Below are 16,807 nucleotides of genomic sequence, written 5' to 3' on the forward strand. Positions count from 1 at the left end.
AGGTAGTGTCTCCCCTCTGTAAACGAAGCTAAGGAGAAGGAGGACCCACACATAGCTCCAGTTCCCTAAAATTGCTCCAAAGGGTTGTTTGTTTGGTTTTTTTTTATCTAATTTTAAAAAAAAAAAAGCAGTATGTGTTCTCTCTAGTTTCAGATGATCAAAAGTCAGAGACAGATGGTTGGAATTGACAGGATGTAGAAGAAAGGTTCTGACAACATCATTGCAGAGCTACCCAAAAGGTGTGTGACTAGACCAAGGGCAGTGGCTCCTGGATGTAACTATACCCTAGAATTTATGGTGTGCACAATGTTCTTGACGACTAAATATAATTTATTGGCTGTGATGTAGTCCTGGAAACTTCCTTGGCTGGGCTGACCCTTCCCAGCAACTCCTCTGCATCTGACTCAGCATTACAACTCGTAACGTAGACTCTCTATGCCCTCTTCAAGTCTGTGTCACTGGTAAGTGTGCCAGAAAACACAAAGCAGTCCTCTAAAGATTTTTGTGTGTGTGTCTTATTTTCACCTAAGAAAAATGTAAATTTTAATAGCACATTGTGCTTTCGAGCTATTATTGTTCTGGGGGAAGGGATCTTGCAAATAATTTAAAACAAATTTGTTTAACTGCTGAAATACCTTTACTTCTTTTGGGTAGCTGTCTCATTAAAGGCAGAGGTGAGGAGAAGAGGGAGAATGACACCTAGTCTGTAACCTCAGGTAAAAGGTTTGTCCAGTAATTTCCACTTTTTTGTGTGTGTGATAAAAGGTTTCATCTTGCTTAATGGATTAATAAAATACAGTTAAAAGGATCTGTGGAGATTATGTAGTCCAGTCTTCTGCTCAAAGCAGGGCTAACACCAAAGCTAGGCCATGCTGCTCAGGGTTTGGACCACTGGGGTCTGAAAATCTGCACAGATGGCAATTCTGCATCCTCCTTGGACAGCTCATTGCTGTGCCTAATTGCAATGACAGAGAAGATTTTTTTTCCTCATGTTTGAAATTGAAATTTTCTTTGATGTCACATGTGACTGTTTAATCTTGTCCTTTGCCCTGGTCCCCTGTGCCTCTGAGGAGAGTCTAGTTCTCTTTAACCTCCAAACAGATAGTTGAAGGTAGCAATCCGATGTCCCCACTTAGCCTTCACTTCTGAGAACAAGCACAACAATCACAGATCCCTGAGCCTCTTCCTATGCTCTGTCTTCCAGCTCCCTTCCTTTCCTTTTCTTTGTTTGCCATTTCCATCTGATGTGTCTCAGCTTTTACAGAAAATGTGGAGGACTGGTGGGACAGGTGTGACATAGCATGAAGAGGTGTTGTTGCTTTTAAATTAATGACTAGTAACAGTGACAGATATCCTTAAGAAATGGTCCCTAACAAGATATGTGAGAGATTTCATTTTCAGCTGCAGACAGAACAAAATTCTACACCTGAATTTAAAATACAGAAATGTTAAAAATGTTAGCAGCTTCACTGAGATTCCCTTTTTGTCAAGTGTAAAGACATTGCTGTGTAGCAGTTCCTCATCCTTATAAGAATACTTTGCTATTCTGATGTGCCTAAGGGTTAACAGTGACATAAGGTAAGCATCACCAGAGGACACAGAAAGCAGTGTGATTCTTATTTGGCTTATGGGTATGCTGGGATGTGGAGAAATTACACTACCTGCTAAGTTGTAAATGAGTAATTCTCAAATTGAAAAGGGATCTGCAGTCTTGCATCACTTTTTGCAGGAAGGCAAGAAGCCATGTGGAAACTTATTCTGGTCTTTTCATTTTTGTTTTCTCTCCTGCACTTTCTCTCCTCATACTTAATAAGGTCCCTCTAAAAATTCTGGGATTTTCATCATACCTGTAGATGACTGAAGAACAGAGGAAGAGAGCAGATAAGACAAAAAACTATTATAGGAAAGGGAATCTAATAAAAATGTTAAAAACAACTGAATTCCAGCTGACTTTTCATAATAACTCTGTTTGCATTTTTGTTCTTTTATTCAAAAACATACTTTAAAATGTGGCATTAATATCTCCCCCAGCTGACCTGTGCTGGACAAATGTTTTCAGTGTACAACAATGTGCTGAATAAATTCCTCTTAGCAGTAATATGCATAACTGTTTTGTTTATGATGCTTTAATTGTTACGGAGCAAGAGAAAAATGGGTTATTAGAATAAATTGTAAAGGCAAACAAAAACAAAGGTAGGGTACTGTACTAGAAAATACCAGTGCTCTTCCAGCACAATTCGGAGATCACACAATATTGGGAAGTGCTCCCTGTTCCCAGAAAAGCCTGAAACTAAGAAGGAGGAAGGAACTCTGTAACCTGAAGGAGTTAACCTAGAGAGGAAGGTTAAAGGAGGATAGCATGACCTGCTCAAGGAGCTTCTGCTGGGGATGAGGAAAAGCAGAAGAATGCAGCAGGACTATCCCGTGGAGGACCAAGAGATGAGTGCCTTCCCACCATGCACGTTTTTAAAGTAGTGGTGTCCTAGATACCAGAACCAAAGCACATGCACTAGTAGCCAGTTTGTCCAGGCTACTCTTCCTCTAGCTGTAGATTACCGTGAAATACCGGAACGAACATCTCAAGACACAGGCTACAGGACATACTTGGGCTGGGAGAGGAATTACACCTTTAGACCACATGCAGACTGGCAGGCTGCATATTCTACCCGCTGAGGGTTGCATTCTGAGAGGAACTGAAATAAAACAGCATGTAATAGAGTTATTTTCTTTCTATTGTACTCCATTCTTCATTTTCCCGTTTTGTACCCTGTTGTTTTGTCTGCCTTTGTTAATGCAAATTAGTTAATGCAAATCACTATCTTTATTTCTGCACTTGGGTGTTTTAAGCTACTTAGTCTGATTTTAGGATCAGAACAGCCTAGGGACTAGATGTGCTCACTGACTTATTTATCTGTCTTGCACACTATATGGCTTTTCACCCCGAGCTGTGGTCCACTCCCATCATCCATCCAGAGTTAAAGTTTAGCCTCTGGCTTTAGCACAGGAGCATACTGCCTCCAACAATCTGCTTAACTTGGAGTCTGAGTGGATGATCATGCCCAAGGGATGTGTAAATGTGTTACCTGGATCAGCTGGCTAAGCCTGCTTGAGTTGCCTTAAGTAAACCATGCCGTCATCCCCTATGGCATGCACTGTGCTTTACTGCATGCTTGTCCTGTACATATAACAATGTACGTGGTATTGCCATTAAATTAATGACTACCTGCAAAGTCTTAAGTCAGAAAATTATTTGAGTAAAGTACTGTAATGTTAGAAAAAGCCTAATGCCCTATCTATGATGCCTCTCATTTAATAAAAAAAATCACAAACCCTGCTAGATTATTTTCAGAATATCTTTGTGGTTATCTTTCCTTAACCATCAGTGAACTGAAACAAACATGGATTTAAACCAAATTTTTTATTAACTTTGTGTGGGTGATTTGCTATACCTAAACCTTGCTTCAAAATATTTTAACTATTTATGTTTCTCAGTATGGTTTATATAGTATTGGTTATACAGTACATCCACCTGAGATACAGGTCTGTGTGAGCTCTCCCACTCCCCTCGTTTCCAATATAAAGCACTAACTGTGCAGAGCAGGGGCGTAGTGCTTGCATTGTGTCTTTGTAGCTTTTACAGGAATTTCACCCAAAATACCAGCTTGCAGCAACTGGGGGTGCTGAGCTCACATTGCTTACAAAAGTCAATGCTTTTTAGCCCCCTTCCCTGCCATCTCCATTAGCTATCCTTTGTTGGAGATTTTAAGTATAGAAACCGCTTCTTGAAGAGCTGAGCAGAATTAATGCCTTTTCTTGATGAACTAGGCGAGCCTCAGACCAGCTCACTTGGTTGCAGACTCTCCAGGCTCTGCCTCAGCCTCAGCCTTTATTCTAATAAAGATAAGCTGCAAACATCCGCACATTCAGCTCTGGGTTTGTCTGGTTCTTCACTTCTAAGAGTGTCCTCCTGTTCAATGCCACTCCAGCCTTCACTTTGGTCAAGCAAAACTTTCTCCACCCTCAAGTATTGCTTATCCTGTGCAATCTAGCTCCTCTTCTGAGACTCCTTTCTGACTTCGCAAACAGCTGACCCTTCTTTTATTTTCTGCTACTTTCTCTCATTGTCCCAGTGCAAACAGGCAAACATTATTTTCCAAGTATCCCATTGTTGCTTTTCTGACTGACTGCCAAGGTTGACTGATAAGCAAAGATTAAAAACCCGTTTGACTACATTGCTGTGTGATTCTGCAGGTTGCTTGGAGCTGTGAGGTGTTGTGGGTACTAGGTAAACTTCTCGATGCTATACCTGGCCCTCCGGTTATCCTACTTGCCCTTGCAGCTTGTCAAGAGGCATTGCCAACTTTGCCCTCAACACATCTAGCATGCAAGCTCCCTGAAGGGGCGTAGGTGTAGATTTATCTTTTGTGTGGAAATACTATAACCTGAATGGGTCAGCTTTAACTAAACTTGCTTTGTATGAGATAATGGGTAAAAGAAGTGCACGTTATTTTAGCAAAGACATAAAAAAAATGTGCAACATTTTCTAAGTTCTAAGGTTCTAAATGAAAAAAAAGAAACCACAATGACACACAGTTCCAACTCCCACTTGTAAACACATATTGCCTTATATTTCTGTTTTGGATAACCTAGAGTCTTTCAGCAATGTCTCAAAAATGGAGCAAGCAGAAATGTTCAAATACATCTCTTCTCGCATCCAGGGAGCTTGGGAGCACTGTCTATAAACTTTCTTTACATTCTTCAGTTAGTACATTTCTCCTGTGTTAACCAGCTTGTTATACAAGAGTGTTTAATAACTTAGGTAATATTTGTGTTGTGGTTTAGCTCCAGTCACCACACAGTTTCTTGCTCCCCCTTCCCAGTGGGATGGGGGAAGAGAACTGGGAAAAAAAGGAAAACTGATGGGTTGAGATAAAGACAGTTTACTAGAATAGCAAAGGAAAATGACAATAACAACAAAATATAAGGATACTAAAATATACAAAATGAACAGTGCAAGATTTCTCACCACCTGATGTCCCAATGACTGATACAGCCCGTCCCGAGCAGTGATTATGGAAACGAAACCGAGCAGCAAGTAAAGCAGCGAAAGGGAGACAGGAAGAGCGAGCGACAGAATCATAGAATCATAGACTCATAGAATGGTTAGGGTTGGAAGGAACCTTCAAAAGTCATCTAGTCCAACGCCCCTGCAAGGAGCAGGGACATCTTTGACTAGATCAGGTTGCTGAGAGCCTCATCCAACCTGGCCCTGAGCGATGCCCGCACCTTGAGCAACCACAACTTATATACTGAACATGATGTTTATGGCATGGAATACTCTTTGCCCAGGTTGGCTCAATTATTCTGTCTTTCTCCCAGCTTCTTGTGCGTGCACATTAGCGAGACCTGGAGAGCTGGTCTCATTAGCAACAACTCATCATCAGGGTGTTTATCAACATTCTTCACATCTAAAATCCAAAACACACCAGCTAGTTAGAAGAAAATTAACTCCATCCCTGCTGAAACCAGGATTCCTGACACATTTACTTTTTCCTTTTATCTAGGTTTTTTTTCAGAAACCATTAATGGGCCAAAAGTACCATAGGTGACATAAGGTGTCAATGCGCATTTTCTGAAACACTTATTTTCCTCCTTATCCGTTGTAGGAGATCCTGATACCACATCTGGATGGTGTGGCGGGGTGAAGGGTGGTGGGAGGAAGATTAAAAAAAAAGATGTAGCAGAGCAGGGAAAAACACTAGCAGCACGAGTACCCTGATACCTGAAAGGGATGAAGACGATGTAACTTTTACAGAACCTCACATGTCTACCCTTTTTGGTAGAAACTGAACCCTCTGGAAGCCTGAGCAATGGGATTTACCAGTTTGCACTCAGACCCTTCCATCTGTTCTTCTATCTAGCCATATTAATAGCATTGTTAGTGCTTGACTTCCCTTCTTCTGCCAAAGTACTTCTGCACATCAGCATTGATGTGAGCCACCCATCATCTCAAATACTATGGCAGGGTAGTGGGACAAAAGCCATTGTCAAATACCACTAGATGGACTTTGCAGAAGAGAGGCACCAATATACGTAAATATGCTGTTTCTACTAAGATTGTGCTCTAAATTCTGCTTATGATTCTGTACCTGGTTGAATGCCCTTCCCATGTACTTCTGGAGCTATCATGGAGTCTCTTGGTCTTTGCTTTAACTTTGGAAAGGAGGCAAAGGATATGTTCCTCACTTTCTGTCCCTAAAAATTAGGAAATGAGTTGTGAATGTTAAAGAAGTTTGCAGGCTGTCTGGGTGTCTGATGTTGTCCCTGTGGTTGGAATCCTTGGTCTCAGGAAATCAAACCTTAAAAAAAAAAAAATGGTACAGCCAGGAAAAAGCAGCTTGAGCTGGGTACCTCCAGAGAGGGACTCAGAATAAAGAAATCCCTGGACAATTATACCCTTACAGTCCATGCACCCACCCTTCACTTGCCTTGCCCGCACCTTTTGGCCCAAAGGTCTGGGGTCTTTTGACACCTCACTGGATTCCTTCTCTGTCTCCAGACAGAGTATTAATCATCCACATCTTGTCCAGCAGCAGCAGTCAACAGTAGCTGCAACTCATCCAAACAGAAACAGCCAAGAAACAGGAGATCAGTCTGTTGTGTCTGCTGTGACCATCTTATCTTCTGATTTGCACTGGTCTCATGTAACTCAGTAAAAGTATGTAAACTCAGTAAGAATTCAGCAAAAGTTCACAGCTTGTGGCCTAAGGCCTCTGCAAATCTAGGCACTCATTCAAAGTGAATGATGCTAAGCAGACAGCGTACGAAATCACACAGTATTATGCTACAATTCTTGCATCCTAATGCTAACGACTGACCCTAACTGATCCATTCTACTTCTAACATCTTATTTAAGCTAAACGACTAGTGTTTCTTAAGTAAATATACATACTTTTTGTGTCTTCAGGGTAACACTGGGCTGGTGTCTTTGTTAGCTCTTTTCTTTATTCAAATGAGCCTGTAAGCGCACTGAATTTAATATTAAACTGCTTAACTTTGTAGCACAGCCAGAGCAAAAATTTTTCTAAGACTGTATTTCTCTTTGTTGTATTTATCTAGATTTTTTTCTTTGCTACTTATCTTTTTCCTCTATAAAGACTGAAATTTGAACTGGGGAGTTGAATTGGCTCAGTCCAAGGCCGGGTGGAATGGCAGAGGCAGAGCACTAGAGGGAAGCATAAAATGTGACATCCTCCCTTTCGAGCTTTTCAGCAAGTTACTCTGTGTAAACTCACTCCAAACAGTTAAGCTGCTCCAGGCTGGTGCAGCTATCTATCATCCCACCATCCTTACCCTCTCTCCCCTGCTGGTACTGACCTAGCTGGTTTTTGCTGGTTCTGGTCGCTAAAGCAGAAAACTATTCACCGCTTTACACATCCGTTTGTCTACCGGTTCTCTGCCCCGTAGCTCCCTGTGTCCCAGCGCCGAGCAGGACGGGAGCGCAGCACTGGCAGCCTCAGGGAAACGGCCCGGCCGTGCGCTCTGAGGGACCTCAGGCACTGTGACAAGAACGGGCACGGCGAGAAACGCTTTAAATATTCACTTCTAATTGCAAACAATGGCTGCTGCGCGTCTTCCCCGTCCTCTCGCCTTCGCCGCGGTTAGAAACGTTTGCTGTACTCAGTTATTCACAACGCGAGGTTCAAGTATCCGCAAACACGGAACTTAGCGCCTGCAGCCCAATCCCGGACGGTAACGGAAGCGAATTAACGGAAATACAGCGCTAAGGGCTTCCTCTTTCCCTCCAAAGCCCGCGAGTCTCAAAACCTCCCCCCTGCCCGGAGGGAGTTTAACGTCTGTGTGAGGAGGGTGAAGCAGCGGGCGAGCGTGCTCCGCCGCCGCGACCGCTCTTCCGCCCGCTGCCGCTGGAGGCCGCGGCCTGCGCGGGCCAGCAGTAACCGGTCCCCGCCGGCGGCCGAGATGGCGGCGCTACGGCCGGCGGGACATGACGTGCCGTGCCGTGCCGTGCCGTGCCGTGCCGTCACGTGACGCGCCTCGCCGCTCCGGCGGGCGGCCTTTCCCAAGCGCACGCGACGATGACGCCCCACACTGGCCGCCGCGCCCATTGGCTGCCTCCCGCCATCACCTGAGGGCCCCGTTCCCTCAGTAGCTCTCCAGCCGATTGGCTCCCTCGCCTGCCCGTCCCGCTCCCCGCCAGGCGGGCACCACGGAGCCCCGCCCCTGCCGCTCTGCCGTGCTTCGGGCTTCGCCGCGTCGGGATGAGCCGCGCTTCGCCATGGAGACCAAACGGGCCGAGATCCCTAGCAGCGTCTTGGACGACCTGTGCAGGTAAGCGGCGGCGGGGCGGAGGCGTTCCCGGGCCCCGCCTCACGCCCACCAGCCGCGGCCGACCGGCGCCTCCCCCTTCCCCCTCGCGGCGGCGGCCCTCCCCCCCGCGTCCCGGCCCTGTGGTGCCGTGGGCCGGCCGTTGCGGCGGGCGGGGTGGCCGCCGTCTCCCCGCCCTGCCCCCCTGCCCTGGGCCGGCGTGGCGGCGGGGCGTGGGCTGCTGGGAGCGCTCCGTAGGCTGGCGGGACGCCGCGGCGGGGAGTATGGGGGCAAGGGGCCGTGTCTATAGTCCCGCAGCGGCCGGGAAGCGGAAGGAAGGGGCTCGGTGCGGCTCCCCCCGTGGCTGTGTGGGGCTGCACCCGCCCCCCTCACGGCTTGGTGGCCCGAGGCGCCGCCCCCCGAGGAAAAGCGCTGTGGCGGGGCGGGAAGGGCGGCCGTCCGCTGTCCTGCGCCGTCGGGTCCGGATGTAGGGTAAAACCGGCGGCGGGGAAGAGGCCGAGTGTTTCGGAAAAAAAAGGAGAAGATGGCTTGCGAGTTTTTCTTACGGTGTTCGGCAGCTTGGGCTGTTTGTTCCAGGAAGGTAAAACTGCGGCGGCGGCGTGTGCGTGGCTGAAAGAGGAGTTGGAAGCCTAAGGTTGATGTGGCGTGTGTGGGGATGAGCTGATGTGATGCTTGACGTTCAAAAGTCTGGTTTCATTTGGAAGGGGTGGCAGGAAGTCCCTTCTGTTGATTTACCTCTGCTGGAATAAAACGTTCCAGTGGGACAGAAAAGGAAAAGCCAAAATACCCTTCAGTCTGAAACGGCCCTCTCCTGCTTGTTGGTCCTTTCAGAGTGAAATGGTTAGCTTTTCTTGTCCTAAAGGCTGCACGCTTAAATGTTCATGAAACAGGGATTCTGTTTGCTTGGGGAGGAGGTAGGCACTTTTTCCCTTTATGATCTCAACCTCTGATCGTCTGTGGCGCAGCCTTTTGGACTTTTAAACTCATCTGTCCTCCCCAGAATTTGATGCCCCAAACTAGATGTGATACTTGACATGAAAGACGTTCTATCTTACCACCTCCTAAGGACCCCTTATGTATGTGCAAGAGGGAAAGCTTACTAGAGACAAAGGATAGTCCACTCATTGGAGTTACAGTTGTCAAATGAGCGAAAATGCTTAGAAGTGAGAATGCCACAGGAAGCTGTAACTACTGTCAGTAGTGTTTTGTTGTGTACCTAATGCAAGAGTCAGAGTTTGCAATACACAAGTAGGTTTTCATTTCTCTAAGTCTGGCCTCTGAAGCGTGTTATTGTTTCCATCCTACCTCCTTTGGGCTCCCTGCAGAGAGGTGGGACCTGTCAGATGCCTGCTCACATACCGAGCAGGGTTTAAGGTTTTTCTTCAGAAGGGAGGGGACTCCCCTCCCAGAAGGTAGTCACAATGCTTACAAAACCAAAATAGCCTATTAGTGTCACTTCTGTGGGGTGACTGATAGAAAGGTACATGAGTAATCAGGTCTTACGTTGTTATAGGGTCAGTCCCACTGCCTTACGGTATTCCTCTGAGATGCTCTTGTCTTCTACTTTTGAAATGGTGTTTTGTTTTATAATTGTATGAATGTAGTCATGTGGCTTTAATTAAAAGAAAAGCCTTAGGATAGTAGATCAGTGGCTTGTAGTTACCATCTGTCTCGCTCTTCATGTTTTCCTAATGCATCTTGTTGACTTTCATTAGTGCTAACAGGTCAGCCCTGCTTCAGATACGTTGCCTTGCTTGGATGTGACAGAAAGCTGGAAGGAGCACAGGAGTCAGGCTTTCCTGTGGGAAAGAGAGAAAGGATTCTGGTGTGCACTGGAGGAGTGACAGGGCCTGATAAGCCTTGTCTCAAAGGAGAAGATAAACAAATAAGTGGAAGATCATTGGTGCTGCGCTTCAGGTGGTTGGCTATAAATGGGATATTCAAATATCTGTCACTTCCCACGTCCTTCAGTCTCTGTATGGCATTAGTGGAAATTTTGGTAGAAAGAGCCAAGCAATTTTCGTACTCAGTTACTGAGAAGATTCAGAATATTTTCTAGCACAACTTATACTTTGTTTTACTTTTTAATTTTCTTTTTTAAAATTCTGCTGGCAAACAGAACTTCAGTAGTAGAATAATAATAATTTCATTATAACAGGTTTGTGAAGTTATGGGACCCATATGAATTCTCTAGTATCTTTTTAAATGAACTGTAGCAGTGTGAGCTGCAAATCTAAATAATTGTTAGTGAATTTTTAGGAGATGGCAAGCATTCATGTTACTCTTAATAAATCTGCTTTCCAGTCAAGCTTGCGCACTACTGTGAGATCTTTTTTTAGGTGTTGGTTTTTTGTTCCTGGTGTATTTGAAAACTAAAAGGGTATGTTAAAACTTAGATGTCCACAAAATAAAACTATTGGTTTTATTATATTTTTATATTGAGAATGCTAGAATATCTGTCAGACTTCTACGCTTTGTCTTTCGACAGGAATATTTTCCTTTGTCCTGAAGCAAAAGGCCTGGGTTCTCTGCAGAAAATTCTTGATTGCTAAAAGTTTGTGTACACAGGAGATGTAGTCATCAGTACTTCTCACTGTTTCTGCCATTTTACCTGCCTGATACATTTCCTTATTACAGAAAGACCACTGTGTGCTGGCGCTAATTCCATCAACATAATACATTGCTGAATTAATGTGTGTTTGGATTTTACTTTAGGCTGAACCACTTTCTTTAAATTCCTCACAGGGGCTCCTGTCTAGGCAGAGGCTCAGGGAGGTTCCAGGCAGAGGCTGCTCAAAGAGGCTCGTGTGTAGGTCCTCAGATCACTTGCAGCTGTTCCAATTAATTCAGCCAATTATTCTAAATAATAATTCCACTGTTCAGGGCAGCTACAGCTGTTTTAATGCCTCCAGGTAATTCTGTTGCTAGCTGTGAAAACATACAAAGGTACCTGAGCTGGTATCTGAATTTTATATGTCTTGAGGGGAGGGTGTGGCGCTTCTTTTTTTGTTTGTTTATTTTTGTTGAGCCTGATAGGTTTAAAAAACATGAAGTACTGCTGGATAACCTTTACCACATCAATTATTCTATTTTTGCAGCTGTGAGTTAAAACTTCCAAGTTTTTAGGTACTGTGCAGGATGACTGGATTTCTTTTTGTAGTAAATAAGTTTTGATCTTAAGTTGACAAATATTCTTCAATTGTGTAGTTAATTGGGCTAAGACTCCGAACTTTTATTGTCTGTGGTCTCTTAAAGCAGCTCAGTTTTGAGATATGTGTATTATGTTTTTAGGCTGGGTTTGTGGGTTGATGTTACTTTTACAAAGTTTTGCTTGCAGTAGTTGTGAGATACTGTACTTTGCTGAGGATAAAGTTTGGCTATTTAGTAGCAACTGTAGCATTCAGCATCAAATTAAGTTTTAAATTGGACAAGTGAAACTTAGTGTACCAATTTATTCTGTGGAAGGAAAAAACAAAAAACCCAAAACAAACCCTACAGGCTCAATGTGTACTTGTGGATGTTCTCTCTGATATTAACTTTAGAGTTTTTCCATGCTGTGAGCATGGAATGTATAATCATTTAATCTAGGTTATAGCTAGGCTCAAATGTAGAATTTTAAATGCATGTTACTGAAATTTCTCTTGCATGTTTGCTTTACTAAATCAAGTACATTGGGTAAAGGGCTCTCAGGCCCTGGGCTTGCTTTGTCCTATGGAGCTCAACGCACAGCAGGTAACGGCTCCATAGGAGTCATTACCTGCTGTAATGACCAGGTTCAGAGTCAAACGTTCATAGCTGACTCCACAGAATGTAATACTGAGATTATACAGCTCTGAAACCTGTACTAGAGAATCGTTATAAGCTAGCTTTAAAAAAAACAACAACCACCAACCAAAAAACCAAAAACAAACCCACAGACGCAACAAAAAAACCAAATCACAAAACCCACCCACCCCAAATCCCGATTTTTCCAACAGTATAAAGTGTCAAGTAGGCTTTTATATTCAGCTGTAGAGATCTGTGTGAGAATTGAGTGTAACTGATAACGATGGTGGTGTTTATTGTTAAATGCTTTCATTGCAATAGGATAATATAAATAAGATGAAAAATACTAGTCTAATGTACTTTCATTTAACTCTTTTTTTTTTTTTTTCCCCCCATGCTGTCACAGTTTTTCCCTGTAGTAACTAAATTAAGAGACTTCTGTACTTAGAATTGGTATTCAGCGAGCAACAAAATATTACACCTCCATTCTTATTCAGAGAGTAAAATGTTACTTGCCAGCATGTGAAACAAGTTGAAAGCAAAAGCCAGGTACATAATGTCTTCAAACTTTTATTGAGTTCCTAAGCTGTTTTGGAATCACACAATGCCAGGATACAATTTATTCTAGTTCTGGTAAGTCGTTGTGTGTTTAAGCTTCAGTAGAAGTACCGCTCTCACTCATTCTCTTAAGTTACAAGTCACTGATATCCCCGCCATTTTTTTTTTTTTTTTTTGTCGTGCTATCTTGTGCTACTGAGTAGTTCTTCACTGAATAAGTAAGTGGAGGTACAGAGTCTTAACGTAGGTTTGGGGCTTCCTGTGCTCTCTTTCTTCTATAAGCAAGTGTTGTTACCCCAGCTTTTGACTTCAGGATAGTGATGAGTTAACCTCTGCCAGCAGCCAGACACTCTCCCAGACACTTGTTCCCCCTCTTCAACAGGATGAGGGATAAAATAGGATGGAAAAGCTTGTGTTGCAGGATGAGACAGGAAGGTTGCTCACCAGTTACCATCATGGGCAAAACAGCCTCGACTTGGGGAAAATTAATTTAATTTGTTGCCAATTAAAATAGACTTGGATAGAGAGAAACAAAACAAAAAAAAATAAACACCACCTTCCCCTACATCCTCATTTTCCCCAGATTCAACTTCACCTCTTTATTCCTGACACCTCTACCTCCTCCCCGCTGAGCAGTGCAGGGAGATGGGGAGTGGAGGTTGTGGTCAATCTGTAACACTTTGTCTCTGCCACTCTTTTCTTCTTGTGCTTTGCCCCTGCTTGAGTGTGGGGTGAATCCTATGGGCTAAAGTTCCTTCAGGAAATATCCATCTGCTCCAGCATGGGATTCTCCACAGTCTACAGCATGGACATCCGCTCTGCCATGGAGCACCTCCCCTCCCACCTTCTTCTTTGACCTTCGTGTTTGTGCTGCTTGTGTGAAACAACACTCTTTTTCTCTATTCCTCTGCCTCTCAGGCATTTTTGTCCTTTCTTAAATACACTTTCGTAGAGGTGCCACCATCACCTTGGCTGCTGGCTTCAGCTGTGCCCTGCAGTGGGTCTGTTGGAGTGGGCTGCAACAGCTGCGTCTGGCACGGGGCAGCCCTGGCCTTTTCTTAGTGGAGGCCAGCCTGCAGCCACCTGCTGCCAGCACCTATGTCTAGTACAACCTTTTGTTAGCACTTCAGTCACTAAGTAACTTAGGAATTAGCTTTTTGATTAATAACTAGTGTTCTAATTGGCTTTGCTCTTGTTACTCTAAGCCTAATGCTGACATGTTCTTATTCCTCTGTAGTACAGCTGCATATTGTATCTTCAGATTTATGTTCAGCTCTAGTGCTGGGGCAAGAAAACATCATCAACTAGTTATATAATAGAACAGACTTCTTTTTTTTTTTTTACCTTTAATCTACAGCAGCTTTATAGGTAAGGGCTATTTTTAGCAGTTACAGAGCCTTCAAAAAGAAAGGAACAGTTGGGGAGTGGTATTGCCGATTGAAAACTGGCAAGTAGGAAAATATTATTGTTGAAGTGAGTAAGGTTAATTGTGCAAAGGAGAGTATCTGCTTCTTTGTGTGCAAAAACAAGATAGTAAGAAAAGGAGGAAGCCATTTAAAAAAAGCAACCAACCAACATAGAGGGACACAGACCTGAAGGAGGAACGGTAAGGGAGGTGGTGATAAGAACCAAACCTGGCCACCGATTGATGAAGGTGTGTGGGAATGTTCACTCCAGCAAGTTTATCTGAGCAAAGACCTGCTTCTGGGAAACTAAGGGAAAAAGGGGGAAATCAGAACCAAAAATACACAGCCACAAACCTAAGAAAACAACAGTGGAGACAAGAACAAAAACCAAACCTGCTAGTCACGCTAATTGGTGGGCTGTCCAGAAACCACAGGCACCACTTCCAGGAAGTTCAGCCTGGCCTTTGCATTCGGTAAGGCTGTAAACCAGGGAGATCCCACACACGGAGCTGAGAGGGGTGCGGCAGGGGAAGGGGAGCAGGTCGGAATGAAGTGTGGGTAGGCAGAAAGGGGTGTAAGAGGGGCTGGTTGTGTGTGAAACTGGGCTAGTCAGTATGCTTGTCTGGCTGAGCCTTTTGCCCGATTGCTGCAGTCTGTTCCATCTTCTGACATGTTCTTATTAAATCTTCTTAATTTTCTCTGAATAATCTCACACTCTACCCATTACCTGTGTGCTGCAAGGATGAAGTGCCAGCTATTGGTGAGAGCTATGTGTGTGAGCGGATGGGGTGTCGGCTGCCACAGTGAGGTGGAGTGGCTAGGGCCAGCTACTCACATGGGTGGGGGTCTCTGCTTCCAGCCTCTGGGCTGGGAACGGTGAGCGTCCTGAAAACCTTCTGCTGCAGGAGAACTGTGTGAGTGAGGTGGACGAGCGGCAGAGCACCCGTGGCTGGAGCAGGACTGTGGGTCACAGCCCACGTGCCTGGTGCCAGCTGCAGTCTTATCTTCTGCAAACCTGTTGTGCACTTTTGATATCCCTTAACAATTTATACTTGCCAAATTTTAAGTAAAGATTTCTTAAGTATTTCTGGTTCTGGTTATGTGCTTTTGGAACTTACCTGATGGTGCTCAGGGGCTGAATGTAAAAGATCTCTGTCCAGTGGTTTAAGTTCAATGGAATGGATAACCTTAATTTCTAAAAAGAAAATTAGTTGTTGATTGTACAAATAAATAATTAAGTAAAGATGCTTCTGCTTAAGTAAAATAAGCTGTCACAAAGTGCTACTTACACTTTAATCTCTGGGACGCAATATCTGTGTGGCAGTATCTGAGCTAAAGCATAAAGTAGACTTGAAAAATAAACAAGTTGTCCATGTTCTATTTCAAACTGAGAAAATTATTAGGAGCGTACTGAATTTTAAAATCTACATAAATTAACAGTTTACTGTGGCTTTAATTGAAAATATGTAGCCATGTTAAACTTAGATCCAGAAAAAAATTGACATCTGTTATCAGGGTTTGCAGATGTCCTTTCTGGACATGTAAAAATGCTTTCATTCTTGTAATATAGCCATTTATGTAGGATGCCCTCACAGTTCCTGTTTTCGCAACAGTTAATTTACTTAGTTTATTGTAACTGACTTTTTGTGAAAGAATGTAATGATCCATTCTCCTTCTTGACTCTAAAAGTTATGTTTTATTTTGATGTTAAAACCTTTTGCTGTTTGTAAATGTTGCTTTGTGCAAGTGGATCAGGAATTCCATTGTTGCAATGCATTTTTATTGTTAGATTTGGCTAATCTTCATCATCTTTTTTTTTTCCTGGCAGCCGATTTATTTTGCACATTCCAAGTGAAGAGAGAGACAATGCAATCAGAGTGTGTTTTCAGATTGAGCTTGCCCATTGGTTTTACTTGGATTTCTACATGCAAAACACACCAGGATTACCTCAGTGTGGGATAAGAGATTTTGCTAAAGCTGATATCCTTTTTCTTACTGTATTTGTTTTCTGTTTCGGTGGATAAAGAACAAACTGAATATCGTTAACAAAATTTCATACTTGCAGCAGGAAAATGTCAGTTCATGTCTTAGTGATTGAAAGTTAGTATTGCTAGTTATGCGACTTTCTGTTCTTTGCTTCCATAACTTTGTGGCATCTACAAAAGAGGTGTTTCTCAGACTACTAAAGAACTATGGAAAACAGGTAGTTTCTGATCTCTGAGGATTTTTGCTCATGGTTGCACTTTGGCAGACTGGGTGGCTTTCAAATATGAGCTGTTGGAGCTCTTCATAGTGTTTTGTCTCCTTAATTGAATCCCTTTCCAGGTAAACAGTAAGATAAATGTTAATCTGTCTGATGGTGGTTTGTGTTCCGCCATGGACAGTGGTATTTGTTGGGAGTACTGGCAGTTGCTCCTAGAATAGTTCTGTGGGTAGGGGAGAGGATACATTTTTACTGAATTCGTATAGTTGGCCTCTCCTTTTTTGATTGCTTACAAGGGCTGCTGGAATGTGTGCTATCTAGTCCTTGTCAGAGAAAAACTTGTGACTTTCACCCAGCAAGTGTTCTAGTTTTAATCTTTTCCCTTATGTTCCTGATGTGGGATTGGAGTATTGCTTCTAACCCCCCTGATAATGTTATCTGTGGTTTCACTGCACAGACTACTTTTCTGTTAGTTTGATAAGAGATTTCCTTTGAAACACTGCAGCTTTTACTTTAACAATAAACTGTA

General features: G+C 43.6%; 1 protein-coding gene across 5 annotated transcripts in view; it reads left to right on the top strand.

Moving 5' to 3' along the window:
• Positions 1–8,215: 8,215 nt before the first annotated feature.
• DCP2 (decapping mRNA 2) overlaps positions 8,216–16,807 on the top strand; it is a 31,318-nt gene continuing 22,726 nt past the window's right edge. For 4 of the 5 annotated variants that reach the window (XM_086771208.1, XM_086771206.1, XM_086771207.1 and 1 more), the window contains exons 1-2: positions 8,216–8,349; positions 15,904–16,055. In XM_086771208.1, the coding sequence (XP_086627334.1) occupies positions 8,297–8,349; positions 15,904–16,055 (205 nt within the window). In that variant the 5' untranslated portion in view covers positions 8,216–8,296. The remainder of the gene's footprint in view (positions 8,350–15,903; positions 16,056–16,807) is intronic. The other variant, XM_086771210.1, reaches the window with a different exon arrangement.

The sequence above is a fragment of the Chlamydotis macqueenii genome, chromosome Z (genome assembly GCF_036417535.1).
Source record: "Chlamydotis macqueenii isolate bChlMac1 chromosome Z, bChlMac1.mat, whole genome shotgun sequence".
NCBI classification, from domain to species: Eukaryota; Metazoa; Chordata; class Aves; order Otidiformes; family Otididae; genus Chlamydotis; species Chlamydotis macqueenii.